Genomic DNA, 24,598 nt, shown 5'->3' on the forward strand with positions numbered 1-24,598 from the left:
CACTAATGCTGTTCTGCTTCCAACCACGTGGGCTGCTTTTTTGGCCCCTCTGGCTCGGGCTGCTGCATCTCTGCTCCCACCACAGCTCTGCTGTCTGGGCTGCTTCTCTGGCTGGCTCAGATCTGCTCCCCAGCTGAGCTCGGGGCCCTGCTCTCTCCTTATCTCAGCCCCACTCTGTCTGACCCTGGCAAATCCAGCTCAACAAAGGATGGAACCACTACCCTCCCGCTCTGTCAATCAGGCAGACCTAGTGCATTGGCCTTTCCCCAATGCTCCTGGGGATTGTCAATCTCAGATCTTGTCTACACTAAAATGAAGTTCACCACTGTTGCGATCAATCTACCAGAGTTCAATGTAGTGAGTCACCAGTTATTAGCTCTCCTTCCCTGCTAAGTAATGGACAAAGCTGTTATTCTGTTGTTTTGCTTTTACTCCTAATGTATTTTTAAAAATCTCTTCTTATTACCTTTTAAGTCTTGCAAAGTATAACTCATTTTGTGCCTTAGCCTTTCTGATTTTGTCTGTGCATGCTTGTGTTGTTCTTTTGCGCTCATTCTAAGCAATTTGCCCATATTTCCATTTTTTGTAGGATTCCTTTTTGGTTTTCAGGTCATTAAAGAGCCCCTGAGGGAGCCATATAGGCCTCTTATTATTCTTCCTGCCTTTCCTTTGCATCTGGATAGTTTGCTGCCCTGCCTTTCATATTGCCACTTTGGGAAACTGCCAGTTTTCCTGAACTCCTTTTCCCTTTTTTCTTCCCATGGGACCTGCCTACCAGTTCCCCCCTGCATTCATTAAAATCTTTTTTTTTTTTAAAGCCCATTGTCCTTATTCTGTTGCTCACCCTCCTTCCTTTCCTTGGCCAGATCCAGCCCACCAAGCCACCACATCTGGCCCTCAGCCACCTTGCTGGAACCCTTAGGCTAAGTCTACACTACGGCTGTGTCTACACTAGCACCCTTTTCCGGAAAAGGGATGCTAATGAGACAAGTCGGAATTGCAAATGCCGTGGGGGATTTAAATATTCCCCGCGGCATTTGCATGAACATGGCTGCCGCTTTTTTCCAGCTCGGGGCTTTGCCGGAGAAAAGTGCCAGCCTAGACGGGATATTTCGGAAAATAAAGCCTTTTCTGGAAGATCCCTTATTCCTGATTTTAAGAGGAATAAGGGATCTTCCGGAAAAGGCTTTATTTTCCGAAATATCCCGTCTAGACTGGCGCTTTTCTCCGGCAAAGCCCTGAGCTGGAAAAAGCGGCAGCCATGTTCATGCAAGTACCGCGGGGGATATTTAAATCCCCCGCGGCATTTGGAATTCCAACTTGTCTCATTAGCATCCCTTTTCCGGAAAACGGTGCCAATGTAGACACAGCCTACAGCTTTTTTTTGGAAGAGGCTTTTCTGAAATTTGGCCTGTCTACATTGAGCCAAATTTCGGAAGATTCCCCTCTTCGAAAGATCCCTTCTTCATCATGAAAAAAAAGCAGAAAAGCAAACGCATTTCCAGGACACGGTGGAGTTTTAAAACCCTGCAGTATAAATGTACCCTCTGGTAGAAAACAACTCGCACTTTAAAAAGCCAGCTTGGGAGGAAGGAAGTGTCTTTGCACGCTGCCTCTATCTCTCCCAGCAAAACCTTTCACCTGCCATTGGCCAGTTTCTGGCCAATAGGAGCTGAGAAATTTTGCTGGGGGCAGGGACAGTGTGGGAAGCCTTACCCCTCCTCCCCGCCATGCCTGCAGCAGAGCACATGGAGCAGTGAGCAGCCTGCCTCAGGTTTCTGCAGGACTGCTGGCTGGGAGCCACCTAGGTAAGCACTTCCCAGCCAGAGCCTGCCTCTGGCATGCCCCCCCCCCCCTCCTCCCCTCTGATTACCTACCCCAGGCCATCTCCCAAATCCTCTGTACCTTTTTCTCTTCTTCTCCCAGGTAACAACTCCCTCCCAGACTCTGCATCCTCTTCCCATCCCCCAGGCCGGAACCCTCTATTGTACACATACACCCTCCTGGACTGTGCACCTAAGCCTCTGCCCTAGATCACAGCCCTCTCCTTCGCCCAAACTCTCTCTCAGAACCCCTCACCCTCTCCTGTACCCCAGTCCACTACCTCAAGTGCCCATCTGCACAGCTTCACAAGTGATTAATCCCTGCAAGGAGCCCTGAGCCTCTGACTGGGCGGGGCTGATTAATCACCTATGAACATTGGTCCCCTCCTCCCATTTACTTCCTCCATCTTCTGAAACAATAGCTTGCCCACAATGCTTTCCAAGAAATCCCTGGACATTTTGTGTTTTGGCTTCTAACTTTTCCAACAGATTTCTAGGTACTTAAAGTCCCCATTATTACCAGATCTTTTGTTTTTGAAATTTCTGTAATTTATTCTAGAAATCCCTCATCTACCTTCTCTCCCATCATGTTTCCCTGGGTTGCTTTTCATCCTTTAACTTTCACCCAGAGACTTTAAACTGGTCTGTGTCTCACCTCATCTGGGGAAGAGGGCTTTGGACAAGGAATGAAATGGGGGCAGGGTGGAACAGGGGCTGGGCTGAGGGGAAGGGATGGACTGTGGGCAGGTGGGGGCAGAGCAGAGGCAGGATGTGGCATGCAGCGGGGGCATTACTCCAGGCCCCACAACCCTTAGAGATGGCCCTGCTGGGAGTGCAGCCTCTGGATTGAAGTGGTTTCCATCATATGCAGGGTTTACAGTTTGGCTCAATGTCACTCAGCATTGCCACTATTCTAATTGTTCCAGCACCTCTGTCCACAGGAGTATCAGGTCAGGTTGGCAGATGGATGCCTCCCTCTCTCTCAAAAGAGATCCCTCAACCACCTACACCCTGCATCCCTTGGGTGTGATGGTTGTGAATCTCCCAGCCTTGAACAGGCAGGAGGTTCTTCCTCATCATGGTTCTTAGTGTTTATTACAGAGGGGAAAATTCTTTCCCCGTGTAAACTGGCACTTTTATTTTGTTAATGCTTAGTTTATGCAGTAAGTTTAACTGGCTGACAAAAGGATGCATGGAGTTGAAGGCCAGCAGGAACCAGGACGATCATCTAGTCTGAACAGCATAACACCAGCCATAGAAACTCATCTAGTAATTTCTGATGTGAGCTGGTGTCTTGCTCAGTTCTCAAGCACCCTTGAAAAGACATCATCATCTAAGCCTGAAGTCACATATTCTACGTATATAGAGAAACTACCTGTGTTTATGGAGCAAACTTTAATCTTCATCTCAGTGTGGTAACATTTTGTAGGTAATTGAAACGGAACTTTTTTCCTCACAAAAGAAAAATATATGTTGTGGTAATTTTAAATTTCACAATTTTCCATTAACATTTTTGGCTTGCCAACAGAAACCATCAGCATGATTTATGCTTAATATTATTATGTTTGGGGGCATGTTTTTTTCCCAATGGTTATTAAAAAGGAGGAAAAGTAAGATAATTTTTTATGGAACCTTTTTTTCAAATAGCTCTAAATAATCCACTACCTTCACCTCACTGTAATGGTCTTAACTAGGAAAATAAATAGTCACAAATAGTATTTGCAAGTATTTCAGGTCTTTCCATTTCATTTCAGCTATGTTCACATCACACTTGTTTGCTTTTTGCAAATATTCATATTCAGATAATCATAGAATACTAGAACTAGAAGGGACCTCAGCTGGGGGCCACATAAGTGAGGGTTTTTTTGTTTGTTTCTCACTTAATGTGCGACCCCCTGACTGATTTTTCTGTGGGTCAGCGAACCCGACCCAAAACAGATTTCCCACCCCTTTTATAAGGGAACTATGCTGAAGCCCGAGAGTGGTAGATGAGCTATTAGTTTGAAGATTTGTTTGGACTTTTATTTTGACTTGTTTGTGCTCCCTTGGAATGGGTTGAGATGCTTGTGACTTGGCTGACCACACCACAGACCACCCAGCAGGGGAATTGAGAGAAGTCTGAGAGAGAGCACAGTCGAGGGTGTTAGATATGAGGACCCCTGCAATGCTATGCCCAGGCATGAGGGGGTGCCCTAGAGGTAAGTTCACATGCTTAGAGTGATCAGTCCCATCATTTTACTAGCCACTTGTCCATCCGGACGGCTGGATTACAAATCAAAGCAATTTGTGGAACAGAGTGCTATTCAGCATGAATAAGGGGAGTAAATTCTGGCCCTAATGAAAGAATGCTCAATACAGACAGTTGGTGAACAACTTATAGGTTGGACTTTTTATGTGTGGCATTAGCCAGATGTGTCTCTGTCCCCCTTTACTGGCTAAATTATGTAAAGATCCTTGAGTTTGCCACTGTCCCCAAACTAATCAATCCACATAAATGTGTTGGTTCCTGCGCAGATGACACATCCAGACATGGTGTTATATTAGCAAAAACTAAATGCCTCTGATTTCAGTTTTTGCAGCCTGATTGCCATTAGCCTCAGTTTATATAGTAAAGATACTAGTAGCTTTTACAGAGATACTGAAGCTTTCTTAACACGGATACCTCCTTATTGAGATATACTGAACTCCTCTTTATTTGGGTTTGCAAGCTTATTAATAAGTGATCTCTTACAATACAGCCTCCATACAGCTTCTGCATTGCTGCTTTCACTCTGAGTCGATTGAGTTCCGTTATTGAGACTTCCTTTCCTTCTCAAAACCACCCAAGCTGGCACATACACAGTGTACAGGTGCAGGCTGCCATTTACGAGTTTTGCTCAATTGGTTTTGCTGGCTGCAGCTGGGGGCTGGATCACAGGCTGGAATTCCTGTGTCAGTGACCAAAATGCTTCTAACAGCTGTCTCATTTTCACAGGCATTCTGGACTTCTTTTAAATGGCTATTTCCCCCACCTTCCCTCTTAAAATGCAATTTAATATGGTCATATAAAATCACACTGTGGGCAAGAAGAGTATTTTACATCTTCAAGAGCAATTATTTACCTTCATGGATTAAATCAATGGCTGTTGCTGGGTGTTCAGACTTCTTAAAACCAGGCCACTTAGACCATGTCTCCACTTGCTACTCCGGAGATCAATCTTCTCGTGTTCGATTTAGTGGGTCTTGTAAAGACCTGCTAAATCAAATGCTGAGGGTGCTCACTGGTCAGTGCCTGTACTCCTCGATTTGTGAGGAATTAGGGAAGCCTATGAGAGCAAATGCTCCCATCAACCTTGTGCTGTGAAGATGGCGCCAAACTTTCTTTTCTTGTCATAGGACCCTCAGAGACACAGTACCTCTTTTGCCAGAGTATGCAGAGTGACAGCCTCAGCAGCATGAAGAAAAAGTAGTTGGTGTGACACTGTGCCCCCTTTTTTATGGAAATGTGTTTTTTGATTACAAATATGCTTAACTTTAATATGCTTTATGCAAAATGGGGCAAGTAATTAATCATTCAAGATCTTGTAATCCTCTGAATGTGTATATTCTACTTGTGTGAACGTGTCTTTCCTGTATGTGAAGTTGGAAATATGAAGTATAGACCTGTTTATTAATCTGGGTATTCTAGTGAAAGCCATAAGTGGTACTTAAGGGACTTAATGGCCCAGTATTCAAACAAAGATCTGTGAACAGTCTTCTTTTTCCTTTAAGTCTAAACTGAGGTTGGCCCTACAAAGACATGTGACCATGCCACTGGGTGCTGGAATCCATCTTGAATTTGGTATTTTCCACAGGGGTAGGAGAAATAGTACAAAGACTTCCTTCCTTGGGGAAATTCTATTTAAGCAATGGAAAGCAAACAGTGATTGTCTTCAGCTGGCTTTACAGACTGCTTCCTGCTTCAGGGCACATGTGAAAGGACCTGGAAAGAAAAGAACTCTAATGACGGGAGAAGCTGTTAGACTGGGGTCAGAAAAAAGATCAGCTCTGGACTGAAGAATTTTCTCTGGAATGAGAACTAGGGTGAGTAAGTATGATTGGTAAAAACTTATCTTAGGGTATGTCTGCACTAGCCACCCTAGTTCGAACTAGGGTGGCTAATGTGGGCATTTGAACTTGCAAATGAAGCCCGGAATTTAAATATCCCGGGCTTTATTTGCATGTTCCCGGGCGCCGCCATTTTTAAATGCCCCGTAGTTCAATCTCCCTGCCCGCAGCTACACGTGGCATGGACTAGGTAGTTCGAATTAAAGCTCCTAATTCAAACTACCGTTACTCCTCATTTGCAAGTTTGAATGCCTACATTAGCCACCCTAGTTCGAACTAGGGTGGCAGTGTAGACATACCCCTAGGGACCAAAATTCCAATTAAACCCTTTGAAAACCCCAACCTAAAGAGCAAAATGCACTTGTTGTGGCCAAACAACAAATAAGTTGGGTATGTTAGCCAGCTGCAACTACTTGAAGGCTGTAAATGTCTGGGAAGGAACAGAATTAGTTACAATCAAAAAGGTAGGTTGGTTGGTTTGCTGGTTTCTAAAATGGACTATAGAGGGCCTAACCACACTGCTGGAAAGACAGTGAGCAAAAGAACACATAGGCCTAGTTATCAAGAGATGGTAAGAGCTATTAGACTAGGGAATAATTTCCTGAAATAAAACTGTAGAAGGTACTCAAGACACGCCTATACTGTAGTGAGCTGTCTACACTGGCCCTTTTGTGCAAATGCTTTGCGCAAAAGGGACTTTTGCCTGAACGGGAGCAGAATAGTATTTCTGCAAGAAGCACTGATTTCTTACAGAAGGAAGTCAGTGCTTTTGTGGAAATTCAAGCAGCCAGTGTAGACTGCTGGCAAGTTTTTCCAGAAAAGTGGCTGATTTTCCGGAAAAACTGGCCAGTCTAGACACAGCCAAGGAAACTGACAAACCTCAACTGGCAAGAGGAATGCACTAAATAATCAAATAAGTCTTTCCTGCCTCTGATTTCTCTGTTTTCCAAACTGCTTAAATAAAAATATCACTCTTCCCTGAATATATGAAGGTATCAGCTTAGGACTGGAAAATGCATAAGATGGACAGTGGATATGAGAACCTCGTTCACTATACACACAATGCTAGTTGTAGGGTGTTAGCATTTCCACTCCTAAGCTGGAAACCAAAATGGTTAAAGCAATACAAGCCCTTGATTGCCTATACACAACATTATAGTGGTTTAGCTAAAGGTCTCTTTTGAGTTTGGGGGAGTAGGGCTTGTCTCTCCTCTTATACATTTAGGCTACGTCTAGACTGGCATGATTTTCCAGAAATGCTTTTAACGGAAAAGTTTTCCGTTAAAAGCATTTTCGGAAAAGTGCGTCTAGATTGGCACGGACGCTTTTCCACAAAAGCACTTTTTGCGGACAAGCGTCCGTGGCCAATCTAGATGCGCTTTTGTGCAAAAAAAGCCCTGATCGCCATTTTCGCGATCGGGGCTTTTTTGCGGAAAACAAATCTCAGCTGTCTACACTGGACCTTTTGCGCAAAAGTTTTGCGCAAAAGGGACTTTTGCCCGAATGGGAGCAGCATAGTATTTCTGCAAAAAGCACTGATTTCTTACAGTAGGAAGTCAGTGCTTTTGTGGAAATTCAAGCGGCCAGTGTAGACGGCTGGCAAGTTTTTCTGGAAAAGTGGCTGATTTTCCGGAAAAACTGGCCAGTCTAGACACAACCTTAGAGCATAAGATCTCTGAGGCAGTGGCCATATTTTTGTTATATGTCTGTACTGTGCAAACGCAGTGGGGCTGAGGCTTCTCTTTGCTATTGGAATACAAATACAATCTGATGCTTATTTATAATGTTCCTTTGTGCAGTGACCTTGGATGTCTGTAAAGCACCATGCTCTTCCATGGAATTAGATAAGCCATTATTAATAATAATGCTGGGGGGGGGGGTTTAGCACTTGTGAGTTGTAACCAAATAAAATTGTTAGCCCAGCTAGTCCAGTGTAAGACATTCTTTGTGCACAGAGAGCTGACCTATCATAGGTTTGGTACAAGTGTCAATCAAAGATCTGATTTGGGGTTTGTAAGTGTGTACTTAGGTGCCAGCTCCTTAATCAAGTTCACAAAGTCTGTTTTCTCTATGCATGCTCGGCACACTTCTCCCCAGCTATCCAGAATCTTCCTGAGCTCAGCCACTCTCATCTTGGAGAGATCCACCAAGTTTAAGTCCAGTTTCTTTTCTGCAAAAAGAATGTGAAACATACTTTAGAGACCACGTAAGAGTTCATATTTGTCTTCAATTCTTCTGTGCTGCCAAAGAAAAAAATTCCAGTTCCCACAAATGCTCCAGAGGGGTCTCCTATAAGTCAGGTGATAACTGAATGAGGGACAATAAGAGGGCCAGATCATCACCTACTCCTGGTCTACACTAGGGGATAAGTTCAAATTCAAATAGTCAACTTCAGCTAGGTTAATTGTGTAGCTTAAGTCTAAGTGTCTTAACTCAAATTTTGGTGCCGTCCACACTGTGGGAAGTTGAAGGGAGCATACTCGCCTTTTGACTTCCCGTACTCCTTGTAGAAGAAGGACTACTGGCATTGATGGGAGCACTCTCTCAGTTTGAATTAGCGTGTCTTCACTAGACCCGCTAATTCAAACCACGGAAGATCGACTATGGCTGCTTCGATCTTATTTGTATTGCAGACATGGCCCTATTGTAAATCTGCATAGCTCACCTGAAAAAACAATAGAATTATGCTGATTTATTCTAGCTGAGGAAATGGCCAATAAAGTCTGATTCTGAGCTCATTAACGTGCTAGTATAAAAGTGGAAACTCCATCGACTTCAGTGAAGTTACTCCTGATTTACTCCCATGCAAAGATTGATCACAAATACAATACCAAATTTGGTATACAGCTTCCTCTTAGCATAACTTAAAGCACCATAAAGGTTTGGTTGTGCCAAGAAAACGGGATGTGCCTGGAATGGGATTGCTTCTCATAAAGCCAAACAGAAAAGAGACAGATTCACCAAATCAAGTGCACTCCTCAATATTGACATAACTCAGCAAATGTTGAAAGAGACAGAACCAAGATGAGCCAAAAAAATAGGTGAACCTGGAATAAGATTGCGTCTCAGTAAACCTTACAGAAAAGAGATAAAAGAGAGACATTTGGAGAAATGCTCTGTTTTGGTGCAGCTAAATCAATTCTTAAGGTTTGAAAACAAGACGACAATTTGACTATGGACCTTTTTTGTTAATACATAGCAAATTATAAAAGTTTATAGTGACGAAGAAAAAATACATGATGGAATTCCTATTTTTAAAAAATTACTAAAAATATTAAACAGACAAATGTTAAAAATCCCTTTTTTAAGAAATCTAAAATAAAAATTAGCTTCATAAAAATAACACTGTATTTTTTTAAAAAATACAATCATTTAAATAAAGCATGTGCATTTTCTTTTTATTTTCAAAAAATAATTGAGTTAAGGGCCTACGCAACACTAGGAAGTCTACTAATTTAGACATAAATAAGAAGCAAAAAGAAAACAGACCTATTTATTTTCCTTTCTACGTCCCATTTTAGAATGGCTAGAGATGTGATACGTAGGCAAGAGTCAATGGGGAAATATGGGTATAACTAGGTAAAAAATACAATTAGATCTCTAGGCCCACTCACTAGCTCCAGACTTTAGCCCTACCATATTTGAGCTCACAGATCTGAATGTCATTCTTCTTCAGTTTCTCACATATCTTCGACACAGGCACATGAGCACTCATTGGGCGGCTGACCTCGCTGATGATCTTTGTGGCTGCATCGCTTGTTGCCCCAATGTAATAGCACTGAAACAAGCAGGACACGTTGTCAGCACTACAACAAAATACCTCCAACTCCCACTGAAGTTGATAGTATTTAAGGATGCTTATTTCCTTGATGGATTGTACTACTTGGCGAATGGGGCACTATGCACTGTGAAAATGGTTAGGTAGCTGGTGTGCTCAGGTCACTGCCCATCATGCTGTTTGGTTGCTTCCTTGTGCTCCCCAATCGGTCTGTATCCATCTGATCGCTGGTTTTACATTTAGATTGCAGGCTTTTGGGGGCAGGAACAGTCTTTTTGTTCTGGGTTTGTTCAGTACCTAGCACAGTAGGGTAACACGCTGCTAGGTAGTGCAGATACTACAATAATACAAATAATGACAAAATCTGGCTCTGGGGGGTTAACAAAGCAAGAGAGACCATCGTGAAATCATCGTGTGGCCATGTAGAGTGTGTGTGTGTGTGTGTGTGTGTGTGTGTGATTTAACAGTATTTAATGAACTGAAAACAAAATGGCTGCCAGTCAGTGTCAGATTTATGCACGAGCTAAGTAATCAGTGTTGACTGGTGAGAGGGGAAAGAGGGGCACGAGCCCCACTTTTCCCTGCGTCTTTGCTCCACCTTCCCCGCCTCTTCCCAGTACTCCCCGGGGTGGCGCAGCTGGGGAGTGGTGCTGTGTGGGCTGGAGCTGCCTGGCCTGAGCCTTCCCTGCCCCCACTGCCAGTGAGCTTCTTCTGCAGTTCAGAGCACCCCCCTTCCAAAATGGAGGGTGGCCCTTGGTTTCTGAGGGCTCAGCCTGCATCCTTGCACAATGCCTGCTCTTCTTCTTACTCAAGGCTGTGCAGCACAGTAATACTGAGAAGCACCTACCACAGGCTTGGGGGCGGGGGGAGGAAAGAGGGGCGGGAGTCTCCATCCAAATGTAGGCCTCTGATTAGTAGAGTTACCAGGTAAGTTTAGAAGAAATACCGGACACACTTGATGGGGGGGGAGACCGGCCAGGAGGGGGGATCGGGGGCATCACGGCTGGCCGCGGGAGATGGGCGGAGGGGTGGGGGCAGCGAGGCTGTCTTGGGGAGATCAGGAGGAGAACCGGCCAGCAGGACGCAGGGGTGGCCGGGAGGGGGTCGGGGGCAGTGAAGCTGGTCGGGAAGGGTCGGGGGAAGCGGGGGGTGGAGGGAGGGACTGACCCGGGCATGTGCAGATCCCGGGGTGCTGTCAGGTCCGGAGAAGTGCGAGTGAGTCCGGCTGCGGCTCCACCATGCTCTCAGGAGCAGGGACAGGGCTTCTCCTCCTCCCCAAGGCATCACACGCAGCCAAGGCTCCCTGCGCCGATCGCGCCCCACCTCCTAGCCACTCCCCTAGCCCATTGCACATGTCTGGTATTTTCTGGATTTTTTTACCAGACAGAGGGCCCAAAAACTGGACTGTCCAGTAGAATACCGGACACTTGGCAACACTACTAGTGCTAATTGTAGTAGTGCATGTGGGGTTCCATCCAATTCCAAGTGAATGAATGGAAAGATTCCCATTCATTACAAGAGTATTGAATCAGGGTCTTAATAATATGGACTCTATACCCCTGAAATTAAACTGAAACTCCAAACTTATTTTATATAAGCTAGCACTTAGTAACATTTTCAGCCACTGTTGATGTAGCTGGATTTTAACCAGTGCCTTCCAGCTCAATACTAAATGACAGTGCAGATGAAGCAATATTATTTTATCAAAGAACCAGCTAATCAGTATTTTTTTTCAAAGCATCATGAACTCAAAGACAAAAGAGACTAGCAGTACCAGGCGTTGTTCTTTTCCTTTTGTATCCATACAGCTGGTGATCAGTTCTTTCTCTATGGTGGCCATGCTGAAGTCAGAATGTTTGTCTTTTAAGGAGTTGTAAAATCTGTCCAAAAATCCTTTACACACTGCAATAAGAAAATAAAATACATAAGCCACCCAGAAGGATCTAGCAAAGCCTAAGGAATTTTAATAAGTTGTCTACAGACAGGGATCCATTAGTACTTCATAAAAACAGAAAATGACAGATTTTAACAAATGAGGAATTCTAAAAAATAAACTTTTATTTCAGCTTTTTAGCTTCCAGTATTGCCAATGACAGCTTTATACGTAGGAATGGAATTCATCCTGTCAGCTCTGGAGGTTTTCCCTTAAGTATTTTATTATAACAGGAGATCAGAATACATTGGCATTTTGACCTTGGTTCAATTAAGCCAACCTCAACTAGAAAATTTAATTATGTTTAATCACCATGTAAGAAAAATCTGTTTAGATGAGACGATATTGCCCATGAATGACTGGCTAGGGAAGACAAGGAAAAGTTGTTGTGTTCTGTCCATTTTAAGTGCTTGCCTGGCCCCCTTTACCATAGTATCAGATTGCCCTCTCTAATGCATTTATTCTCCCAACACCTCTGAGCTATGTAAGTGCTGTTTTCCCTATTTTATGAATGGCACAGAAAAAAACTAAATGACTTGCATAAAGTCAAGCAAGAAATGTATGTGGCAGAACAGGCATTTGAACTTGGGCTTCCAAGCTAGCACTCTACCTGCTAGATAAGAACCCTGATCACAGTTAAGTTCACCTGTGGCTAGTTGACAAGGAATTTCAAGAGGTCACCAAGTCCACCCCTCGATGATGAGGCAGGACCAAGTAAGCCTAGACCATCCCTGCCTTCTCCTTTTTTATATGGACCAGTCAGCATTGCATCAGGTGATTCAATTGGTAAAACGGCTGGTTTAAACATGGTTACAGTTCCTAGTGAGAACAAGATCATACACAATTAAATTCACCTGGTGTCAAAGGCCCATCTAAGGTCCATACATTAAGGTGTTTTTCTTGCATATTCTAGGTTAAGAGGATCTTTGGCACCATGACAGCATTCTGTGGCAGAGTGGTCCTACTACCCCTGTCCCAGGAAAGGAGCAGTGAAGGTGGGTCCTCCAGACCTGCCTGGAGTGTCTATAGTGAAGCAGCCAATCAAAGCCCAGCAGGCTCAAATAAAAGGAGCCCTCAGGGCTTAGTAGCTCAGTGCCTGACTAGGACTACGGAGGTGAGGAAGGGGGTTAAGCTGGGTGAAAGAGGACCTGAGAACTCCACTGCTGAGGTAAGGGGTGAAGATAGAGGGGCTAGTTGGGAAGATGCTGAGGGAAGTAGCAGCAACCTGTGAAAGGAATCACTATGTAGCTGCCATTTCTAGAGTGCCTAGGCTAGGACTAGAGTAATGGGTAGGTGGGCCAATGTTCTTCTACTGGCAAAGGAATTAATCCTCAAGAATGAGCCATAGCTCGTTTAAAACCCCCAGAGAGAGGCTAAATTTCAAGGCCCCAGAGCTAAAGTCCTGCATGGGGCTGGGAGAGAGAAAGAGATTTTCTTGGTTATCCTGGAAGAGGGCCCTTTTTGACTGTGATACAGAGGGCTCTAGGAGCAGCAAAAAGCATGCAATACCACACACAACAGCAGGAGGTGCTCAAGAGATGAATGCTGCATGTTCCAACTTGAAACCAGAAATGGGGTGTGACTCCCACCCTCCCATTAGAGAAGGAGGTTGATGAAGAGTAATGCTTAGGCCCATCTCAAGCGTGAGATGTCTGATATCCCAAATATGCATATGGAGGGCCAACAGTTGCAGGAAGACCAGCTCTCTGTGTGTGATATCTAGAGATGAGATGGCTGCTGCAGACACCAAAAATGGGGAAGGCATGGGGATTGTCCAATTGTGTACACTGACTACAGGCACGTGGGGTATGTAGACTGAGTGTGTATCTAGAGGAACGACCACTGTGAAAGAACCAATTGTTCAGATTATGTAACGAACTAGGGATAAAATGCTGTGCACCAAGGTAGTGGGACTCAGGCTACCTTGTAAAGAACTGTGGGAACCAAGTTTTGGGCAAGAAAATGTGAGGCCAGAGAGGTCTTCTGGGCCACGTAGAAGGCTACTGTCCTGCCAAAATGTGGCAGTTTGGACAGAGCGACTGTAACCTTGGGACAGCTGAAGTCCACCAAAAGAGGTGCACACTGCGAATCAAGAAAACAGACTCTTGAGTATAAACCTACGTGGAGAAGGAGCGTAGTCACAGGTGCACTAGCCCACGTATTTAGGATCCAGCCTCACCCACTCCTAATCTTGGCTCTGCTCCCACCCGGACATGGGGCCTTGCCTTTCTCCATCCAATGCTATAGCCAGGCCTGGAGAATGGAGTTGGAAGCCAGCCCTGCTCACTGGCCTGGTGTTCCTGCCAGGGAATGGAGTTGGGGGCTTGTAAGCTCCCAATCTTGCTATGTGTCTGGAGCACTAGAGCTGGGGCAAGCCCCAGCAGACCAACCCTGCAACCTGTCTTGAGCACCAAGCAGCCAGAGTGGGGGCAGCATCCCAGGCAGACAGAACAGGACAAGCCTCAACCCTGCTCCCTGATGGGAGCATCAGCTGGGAGAGGGGCAAATCCTAGCACCCCGACCCAGCTCCCTATTGGCAGCACTAGCCAGAATAGGGAAATCCCCCACATCTTGACCCCGTTCAGAGCCCCAAGAGTGGGGGACAGAGCAGGGCAAACTGCCACACCTGATCCTCCTGCTGGGAGCACCAGGTGGGGGTAGCAGGGCAAGTCTCCAATTTCCCACCTCACCAGTAGCGTCCCGCAGGCAGAATGAAGCAAGCCCTATGGGCCGGTTGGGGAGTGCAAGGCATACATCTTTAGGCCTCAGCTGGAGTACTGTGTCCAGTTCTGGGCGCCACATTTCAAGAAAGATGTGGAGAAATTGGAAAGGGTACAGAGAAGAGCGACAAGAATGATTAAAGGTTTAGAGAACATGACCTATGAAGCCAGGCTTCATGAACTGGGCTTGTTTAGTTTGGAAAAAAGAAGATTAAGGGGGGACATGATAGCGGTTTTCAAATATCTAAAAGGGTGTCACAAGGAGGAAGGAGAAAATTTGTTCCTCTTGGTTTCTGAGGACAGGACAAGGAGTAATGGGCTTAAAGTGCAGCAGGGGAGGTTTAGATTGGACATTAGGAAAAAATTCCTAACTGTCAGGGTGGTCAAATATTGGAATAAATTGCCAAGGGAGGTGGTGGAATCTCCCTCTCTGGAGATATTTAAGAACAGGATAGATAGACATCTGTCAGGGATGGTGTAGACGGAGCTTGATCCTGCCTTGAGGGCGGGGGGCTGGACTCGATGACCTCTCGAGGTCCCTTCCAGTCCTATTATTCTATGATTCTATGATTCTATGATGGGACCCCCATTTTTATGAGCCCCTGGCCAGTGTGTGTATCCCTCCTTACCCATGGCCAACTGGGGGGGGGAGTGGGTTGGCTCCATCATTGCCTGCCCACCTGATGTCAGGGCTCACCCACTTGTCCCATCCTGGCTATGCCACTGATATCAACAGCCACCAGTCGGGAGACTGTTGGCTGCGTCTAGACTAGCAAGTTTTTCCGCAAAAGCATCTGCTTTTGCAGAAAAACTTGCCAGCTGTCTACACTGGCCGCTTGAATTTCTGCAAGAACACTGATGATCTCATGTAAGATTGTCAGTATTCTTGAGGAAATACTATGCTGCTCCCGTTCGGGCAAAAGCCCTCTTAAGCAAATGCTTTTGTGGAAGAAGGCCAGTGTAGACAACGCAGTATTGTTTTGTGCAAAAAAGCCCCGATCGCGAAAATGGCGATCGGGGCTTTCTTGCGCAAAACTGCGTCTAGATTGGCACGGACGCTTTTCCGCAAAAAGTGCTTTTGCGGAAAAGCATCCATGCCAATCTAGATGCTCTTTTCTGCAAATGCTTTTAACAAAAAAACTTTTCTGTTACAAGCATTTACGGAAAATCATGCCAGTCTAGACATAGCTGTTGAGTATAAAGGTCGCTGTTATGGCAGTAGCCTTGACAGCTACCCAACAAATCCAACCCTTACTGGAATGGAGAAAAGTAGAAGATGGAGTCAAAGAGGAAGTAAGGGGCAGGGTTGAGGACTTGCAAGAACTCTAAGAGATGCACTTCTCAGCAGACAGGCTCTTAGCTCAGGCTGCACTGTGGGAAGAGGAACTGATTTTCCCCATCATTTCATGAGTTAAAAGTATTTGAATGTGCCAAGTCCTAGCTAAGGTTGCCAGCTTTCCCAACTGGATGCATCAGATACTATTCACAACAATGGCAGACAGTCTGCGAGCATTGGCAACTCAATGACTCCCGGCATTGCCAGTTACTACCCTGGAGGAAAATCCAGTTGAAAATGTTCATTGGGTTCCAGTTAACTAAGGGTCCAGTTCAACAAAACAGCCCTATTCAGTAAAGCCCTTGCTTAAAGTTCAATATGTGCCCCAATTGGGGCATAGGTTTGGAACAGAGCAATCAGTTCTGGAGCAGTTGATCCTCCAGTCTTAACTACAAGAGGCCAGCAGAACTATGGAATGATTTTAATGGAGTCTATTGCAGTTTCCACTAGGATAAACTGGGGAACATGCTGCTTATTTGTCCTTTTGTTTTACTAATGTGAAGTGCATGTGTAATTTTCTTTGCACCATCCTCACATCTACCGCTGCGGATAATCCAGTGTGTGCATGAATATGATGATTAGCTTTTTTTTAAACAGTAACTTGTCCAAAGATCTAGCTATCCAGTTTGAAAATATAGAAGATAAGTTGATAGCTTTGTTTAATTAGCCTCTGCGTTCTTTCCCGATTTAAGAGTTAGGCAGGGAGATGCTGACTGAATGGAGCAAATGAAGGGAGTTAGTCATTGATTATTTTATTCATTGCAGGTACTGTTAACAAGCAAACAAAATCAGCTGGACTCACTGGTCAGTTATCCCAAGATTGTTTGGTGCAGGAAAGCAACTTGTCTAGCGGACAGTAATTTAATGACTCATTACAGGCCTGAATTTTGGTTACCTTTGCTTGTCAGGTAATAGAATTTTTCCAACTTGGCAACGCAAAATTAGTGATTTAATTTATTATAAAGGAGGTGTGGTTATCCATGGCTATCCGTGTCTTTTCAAAGAGAAAGAAGAAAAGCAGCAACTCGGCTCTTGGACAACAAGAAGGGGAATTTTATAGGTTACATAAAAAGCATCTAACACAAAATCCAGTCATATTGGTTTAATAAAGCCTTACAACTTTACTGCAACATCACCAAGCTGCCTAACAGTCTCCCAGTTGCAAGAGTTACTGGGTGGTAATTGTATGATACGTTCATGCCACCTACAGGAAATAACACACCCTTTCAAAATGTCTTGCTTATAAAACTTTGCATTAATACTTTTAAAAAAATGCTGTTGTGCAAGATTGATGGTCTAGCTTCATCAGACAAAACTCACAAAAAATCCTATTCAAGTTATAATTAATTAACCAAAATATTTAATTAAACTATTTATCTAATGACAAGTTTTATATATGAAATAATTTAATAGTCATGTCCCCTATCTGTGTCCCAGCTACCACGACTGTGAAGGGGGGATAATGGCAAATGACTTCCTTTGTAAAGCACTTTGAGATCTATTGATGAAAAACTCTGTTATTGTTATACCTTACCACTGTATCACATTTTTCATCCAAAGTACTCTGAGAATTATCACTTTACATGCCAATTAAATCCATCTACCTCTAGGAAGCACCCATTTACCAAGCACACTACACAATAGTTTAGAGCAAGAAATGGAGTGTACCCCTGTGTCCATCTGAAACTGAAGAAAGTATTCTGATGTGGGCAGAATGTAGCTATGTGGTGTTGAATTTAGCCAGCAGAAGGATGCTAATAATCCTAATTTTACAAAAACTTCCAGGAATACTTTCATGATTGCAAGTGATCAGAACCTCCATTTTATATTGCATTAAAGAACCAGCAGCTCCCGCATCACAATGTTTTCATAGAATTCTAGAACTGGGAGAAACCTCAAGAGGTCATCAAGCCCAGTCCCCTGCCCTCACAGCAGGACCAGGCACCATCTAGATCATTCCTGATATGTGTCTATCTAAGTGTTCTTAAATATCTCCAATGATGGAGATTCTACAACCCTCCCCCTATACAATTTATTCCAGTGTTTAACCACCCTGACAGTTAGGAATTTTTTCCTAATGTCCAACCTAAACCTCCCTCAATGCAATTTAAGCCTATTGCTGCTTGTCCTATCCTCAGAGGCTAAGAAGAATAATTTTTCTCCCTCCTCCTTGTGACACCCTTTTATGAACTTGAAAACTGCTATCATGTCCCCTCTCAGTCTTCTCTTTACCAAACTAAATACATCCAGTTCTTTCAGTCTTCCCTCATAGGTCTTTGGTGAGGAATTTGGTTCTGTACAAACTCAGAGAGGAAAGTGCCACCTACTGGTTCACCAGGATCATTTCCTGAAGCATCTAAGTTTACCCTGGGGGTGTCCTAAGTATTGACTCAGCCTGCCCCTGCATATCTCCTGAGATCTGATAAAAGCACAGGCCATGAGGGCATAGCTGTCATCCACAGACTCCTACAAGCTTAACTTTCTAGGAATGAAGGCAGCACATTCAAAAGATAATTAAAAGGAGTTTTTCCCCACACACTCAGACCAGACACATTTTAGAGCATAGGTTATAAAAACTCAGGTAAATTGAGTTTAGGTGACTCTCACTAGGGGCATATGGAGTTTAGATTCATTTGCCCACTTCTTTCTTTACCACTACCCCACTGATGCTGGGTACTGCATACATGTCTTTGCTTCCCAGCTAACTACTTACCAGAGGTTTCTCCTGGATTTTTTATCACTGTGATTTTACTATAGGTACAGACCAGTCTGATATGGTAAAATGCCAGGAGGATCTCTTTGAATCTCAGTGTTTCAGACTGACCCCGTGCAGCAGCAGCATGGATAGACGGGGCTCGTGATGTGCCAACAGTGCATCTCCCCAGCAGGTTGGGACTTGAAATTTGTAGTGCACCAAAGATGCCAGAGGGGAAGAATTATGTCATGAGTTGCCTCCCACTTTTGGGAGGGAGACTGGGGGTTGTGAAGGCTTATGTCTTTATCCGCCGGTCTAAGGGTACGTCTAGACTACCGCGTTTTGTCGACGGAAGTTTTGTCGACAGATACTGTCGACAAAACTTCCGTCGACAAAGAGCATCCAGACACATTGAGTTCTGTCGACAAAGCAAGCTGCTTTGTCAACAGAACTCCGTAGTCTGGACGCAATGTTACAGGCAATAACGCCTTCTGTCGACAGAGTTCTGTCGACAGAAGGTGTTATGCCTCGTAAAATGAGGTATACCAGCGTCGACAAAACTGCTGAGTTCTGTCGACGTTATGTCGACAGAACTCAGCGGTAGTGTAGACGCTGGTATAGTTGTGTCGACAAAAGTCCACTTTTGTCGACAAAACTAGGTAGTCTAGACACACCCATAGTTATTGAGGCAGGAAATGGGTCTGCAATCTGCAGACTGGGAAATGTTTGCTTTGCTTAGTGCCTGCCATTAGTAGTTTATACTGAGGCTGGTGCTAATAGTTGGCCAGCTGAGACACTGAAGGTGTGATTGCTGCAGGGTCAGATATACCTGAGATAGCTTTGATCTGAATAGTAGCTGCAAACCACGGAAGCACAGGATGTATTGAGCCCTTGGGATGCTGGTGACTTTAGCACTAGTCCACACTGCTGCAGCTTCACTGCTATGGCTATCCAAGCTGGCTTGAGTAATAACAGCAGTGAGTGAAGACATGGCAGCATGGCCTAGCCCCACGCACCATGACCCCTACTATGCACCTGAACAGTCCCTGCACATGCTGCCATAGATCTACTGCCATTGTCACTCGAGCTAGCTTTGATCTAGTTAGCTTGGGTCTGCCTATGCATGCTGCAATCACAGCAGCATAGACATAACCACGGAGAGTGACTGGCCATGGGCATGTAGGAATTCTGTAGCAGGGCCAAAATTTAACCTTCTGAGTCCCAATCCAATGCTCTCTGACCATCCCTCCTCCCCGAGGCAGGAGGGTGGACACCATTAAGCCTTTAATACCCTACAATCTCTTGCATTTTCCTTATTTGAATGTAACTACTTGGTAGCTGCCGCCCCATGTGCCAGATAAGTGCCAGGGTCACAGCATCTCAGAGCTGCCCAGGCACCTTCTGAAGTATGAACTTGACAATGAAATGGCAGCACTGAGAATTCTGTCACTGTGCTCTATTGCAGTAGCTCAGAAATTAAGAACATAAGAATGGCCGTACTGGGTCAGACCAAAGGTCCATCTAGCCTAGTAGTCTGTCTGCCGACAGTGGAGGGGGTGTACTGAAGACAATGATCAAGCAATTTGTCTCCTGCCATCCTTCTCCTGCCTCTGATAGAGGCCAGGGACACCATTTCTATCCCCTGGCTAATAGCCTTTTATGACCTAACCTCCATGACATTATCTAGCTTCTTTTTAAACTCTGTTATAGTCCTAGCCTTCACAGCCTCCTATGGCAAGGAGTTCCACAGGCTGACTACGCGCTGTGTGAAGAAAAACTTTCTTTTATTAGTTTTAAACCTGCTACCCATTAACTTCATTTGGTGTCCTCTAGTTCTTCTATTATGGGAACTAATAAATAACTTTTTTTATTCACCCTCTCCACACCACTCATGATTTTATAGATCTCTATCATATCCCCCCTAAGTCTCCTCTTTTCCTAAACTGAAAAGCCCCAGTTGCTTTAACCTCTCTTCATATGGGACCCATTCCAAACCCCTAATCATTTTAGTTGCCCTTTTCTGAACCTTTTCTAAGGCCAAAATATCTTTTTTGAGGTGAGGAGACCACATCTGGACACAGTATTCAAGATGTGGGCGTACCATAGTTTTATACAGGGGCAGTAAGATAATCTGTGTCTTATTTTCTATCCCTTTCTTAATAATTCCTAACATCCTATTTGCCTTAAAGTAACAGTCCACCCTTGCTGTGAAGCAAGGGAGGAGCTATAGCGTTTGCCCTGCGTAATGATGCCACAAGCACTTTTTGACACACAACTATAACCAAATTTTACATGCAAAACATAGGTACTGACTTTTGCTGATGGATTATTTTGAAGGGGGGGGAGCAGCTATTTTCATCATATTGATATACTTCTTTCATAGTCTCGTCATTGAATGTGTCTATCATTGGCTTCTTTACTATGTTAACAATGAAATTGTTATAAACTACATAATGACATTATCATGAATTACAGTATATTAAAATCATTGCCTTCAAACTGTCATCAGTAATATCTCAGTTTAAAGACATTATGTCTCTCAGTAACTTTCAGTATGAAGCTGTCAGTAATCTTATTTACATCTAGGTGACAGTCCCTGGCATTTTCTTGATGCACATTAAGGACCGCTACATTATTCAATTGTGTCTGTCCCATTGATGACTGGAAATAATTCTTAAGTCAACTGAAGCTGGCAAATGAATTCAGGACAATATAAGCACTCTCAGGATTCTTAAAAATGTGCAGTGCTTTGGAAACAGTGCTTCCGAAGTAGTGCAAATGAGTCCAAGACCTCTTTCTTGATGGGTAACAGCTAATGTGGCTACTATCATTTGTATCATGTATAGTTGGGATTGTATTTTGCCATGTGCACTACTTTGCATGTAACATTGAATTTCATTTGCCATTTTGTTACCCTATTTTGGGAGGCCCCTTTGTAACTCTTTGCAGTCTGTTTTGGACTTCATGATCTTGAGTAATTTTATATCATCTGCAAACTTTGACACTTCACTATTTACCCCCTTTTGCAGATCATTTATGAATGTGTTGGGCAGGACTGATCCCACTACTTACTTCTCTCCATTCTGAAAATGGACCATTTATTCCTATCCTTTGTTTCCTATCTTTTCACGAGTGCCTGGGAATGCTTTCAGGATCATCTATATTCTTAATTTAATGACAAGCCTTTTCTTTAAATCTTAATCACCTTACCTCCATTTATAAACTCCTTTCTTCAGGGGCAGAAGTTGTTAGCAGCACAGAACTCATCACATTCCACAGCATCTGGGTGCTGAGTAGGGATGTCAACATGTAGTCCGCTACACAATTAACTGATAAGCCTTGCCCATGAGGAGCTGGCTTTAAGCAGGCTCCCCACAAGCACTGGATCTGCCTACCCTTCTCCCCCAAGCCTGAACTGCTGCCTCTGGTAGAGAGGCAACAAACGATTAGAGAGTTGGGACACATGACTTATGAGGCTGAGGGATTTGGGTTTGTTTAATCTACAAAAGAGAAGAGGAAGGGGAAATTTGATAGCAGCCTTCAACTATCTGAAGGGGTGGCAGATGACAGAACAAGTAGTAATGGTCTCAAGTTGCAGTAGGGGAAGTGTAGGTTGGGTATTTGGAAAAGCTATTTCCCTGGGAGGGCAATGAAGCACTGGAATGGATTCCCTACAAGTGTTTTAAACACTGCTGAATTAGGGATGTAAGTGACAGGTCAACTATTTGATAAGCATAAGCTTATTGACAGTCGAGTAGTGATTTGGCTAGTCGTTTCACCCTTCCTCCGCTGCCTCTATCAGAGAGAGGCAGCAAGGAGGGGGAGCAGGAGCTACTCCTGGGGGGAGCCAGCTTAAAAGCTGGCTCCCCACAGCACTGTCTCTATGGAAGTAGGCAAGGGCACACCAAAGAAATGGCCTGAGTGGGCACTCAAGCAGTCTCCCACTGCTCCATGTTCCCAATGCATTTGTGTGCGCCCCCCAAGTGCTTGGAGTTGGCCTGGCCCCGGGCTCACGGCACATGCATGGTGCCGGTGCCGGAGCCGGTCCCAGGCGCACGGTGAGCGCCGGCCCAGGGAGCACTGTGAATTGGCTGCCCGCACTCTGGGCATGTGGCGCATGGGGGGAGCGCTGGCCCCGGGTGCACGGTGCTTGGAGGGGGCGCTGGCCCCGGGCACGCGGCACTTGGGGGGGGCCCTGGGCACTTCGCCTGCACTACCCCTTGCTGATCAAAATGCTTTGTTAATATCATCTTAAGGCTTTCTTCTACAAGCCATTAGATAACATAATAGGGAGGAAAGAAAATTTTCTTTGTATCTGTTAGCCCTCCGTCTTACCACCTACTGCTTGACTGATTGTGAGTTCTTAGTAACAGAAACTATGATTTCTTGTATATTTGCACAGCAGTTGGCATGTTTATGGTGTTACTGAATCATAAATCAGGGCTACTCAACATGCGGTCCGTGTTTGTTCATGGTCCGCGGTGCAGTTTGAGTTTACACAGGGCTCAACACTCGGCCCGCAGGTGGGATCGTTTGAACATGGCCTCTATTGGGAACACGCTCCACAACGGTGAGGCATTTCCCAAGCGGGGTGAGCACTGAAAGATGCAAGCGGACGGGCTGGCTAGAACAGAGGGGTACAGGGTGTCAGCATTTCTAGTTCCCAGGGAGGAGGTACTGCGTGCACCGGGGGATTGTGTGAAAGAAGCTATTTGCATATATTTGCTTATATATGCAACCACACTTAAGTTGTGGCCCTCGGCATGTGCTGTATCATTGTGGCCCCAGAGACTTCAAAGTTGAGTAGCCCTGTTATAAACAATAATTGGAACATTTTCTACAGCTTTTCATATTGATTCACTTACACCAAGCAGATATACAACCTGGTGTAAAGGACAGAGCCACAAGGATCCAGGCAGAGACTCCTAAAAGGTGTCCAGTATTTTGTTTTATTTACACTTTGCCATTGATGGAGAAATAGAGTAGCAAAGCAGAGCAGCCAGTGCTTACAAAAAGGTCCTCTAATAAGTGAAGCTCTATGTACACTTGCCAAGTTAGTAATAGTTAAAAACCAGACACTCAAGCAGAAGTGCAGGAACCTCTCCTGCCCTGCCTCTTCTCCTGCCCTGCCTTTTCTCTTTCTCCCCATCAACTCGTATTTTCCCCCAATCCTGCTTTTCACCTCCCACCTCTTCACCCAGGTCAGGAAAGGGCTGGGAGCTGTAGTCCTGTGCAGGCAGGAGGCAGTGCTGGCTGAGTAGGGGCTGGCACTGGTGATGATCCACTGCCTCCCCTTCTGCAATAAATTGGATATTGGATGTTCAGACACTGTCAGCTCTCTTTTTCAACTGCATTTTCTTACCAAAAACCAAAGACCTGGCCATCCTCGCTCTATGAAACTACAGCTTTAATTTTGACAACTGAATTCCAACCTTGGTTTTTCTCATTTGTTGTGCAATTGAATCACAATTAACTTTAAAGGCACAGGCAGCATTCAGAATCACTGTTCTATAGCTCCACGGGGCAAAGGCAAGGGTGTACCAGTCTGTCTGCATGTCTGACCTGACTGCCAAAAGTTGCAATCTTTCTACTTACTTTCATGCGATATTTGGCTAAGCACTTCCGAAAATGGAGTAGGAGCCAGGCAGGGTAGCCTGTCCCATAACCTCTTTAACATTAGTTGGACTTCTCGGATGCAAAGCCGCACCAGCTATGAGGAATCAGTGTTTGCAAAGAAGAGTGTTCGCGGGGAGGCGGCTGGGGCCTGTGCCATGAACTTCACAGGTGGACGAACCAGATCTTGGGGTGGCTAGAGGGAAGGACTCTCCCTCCAATGACAGTCGCTGCTAATGAAACAAGGCGCACACTGCAATCTCTGCGCAGCCACGCAGCACAGAGCAGCCATGGGGATGCAGCTATTTATAGCAGAGGGAGCGGGGGAAGATGCAGAGGGCAACAGCACACGGTGCAGTAATGCAAACGGGCCGGGCCCCTTGGCCCGCTCACCTTCGCACTGAGCTTCATGTCCCCACGAGGCAAGGGCTGCAGCTGCCCAGGGGCCCGTGCATAGCAAGGCCAGGGCCAGACCTACACCCGGGCTGCTGCACCCAGCCCCTGCGAGCTGCGGCCGCTGCATGGTGCTGCTGGCACGAGACGAGAGACCCTTCGGGCTGACCCCGCCCCCGTCTCTTCTCCCGGGCGGGGCTGCAAGAGCCTCGGTTGCTACG

The 24,598-nt window shown here is 45.1% G+C and overlaps 1 protein-coding gene and 1 long non-coding RNA gene across 2 annotated transcripts; one reads left to right on the top strand and one right to left on the bottom strand.

Moving 5' to 3' along the window:
* Positions 1–7,789: 7,789 nt before the first annotated feature.
* On the bottom strand, positions 7,790–24,555 carry CDNF (cerebral dopamine neurotrophic factor). Its single transcript, XM_006117118.4, has 4 exons — positions 24,378–24,555; positions 11,462–11,589; positions 9,546–9,687; positions 7,790–8,079 (listed from the first exon to the last, which is right to left on the bottom strand). Exons 1-4 carry the CDS (start codon positions 24,505–24,507, stop codon positions 7,901–7,903), a joined length of 579 nt encoding a protein of 192 aa, XP_006117180.1. The 5' UTR covers positions 24,508–24,555; the 3' UTR covers positions 7,790–7,900.
* On the top strand, positions 12,732–16,653 carry LOC142829024 (uncharacterized). The gene is made up of 2 exons (XR_012903231.2): positions 12,732–12,788; positions 16,442–16,653. It is a non-coding gene; the product is annotated as an uncharacterized LOC142829024 (long non-coding RNA).
* Positions 24,556–24,598: the final 43 nt, after the last annotated feature.

Source organism: Pelodiscus sinensis, chromosome 1 (assembly GCF_052426305.1).
Source record: "Pelodiscus sinensis isolate ZL-2025 chromosome 1, ASM5242630v1, whole genome shotgun sequence".
Taxonomy (NCBI): Eukaryota; Metazoa; Chordata; order Testudines; family Trionychidae; genus Pelodiscus; species Pelodiscus sinensis.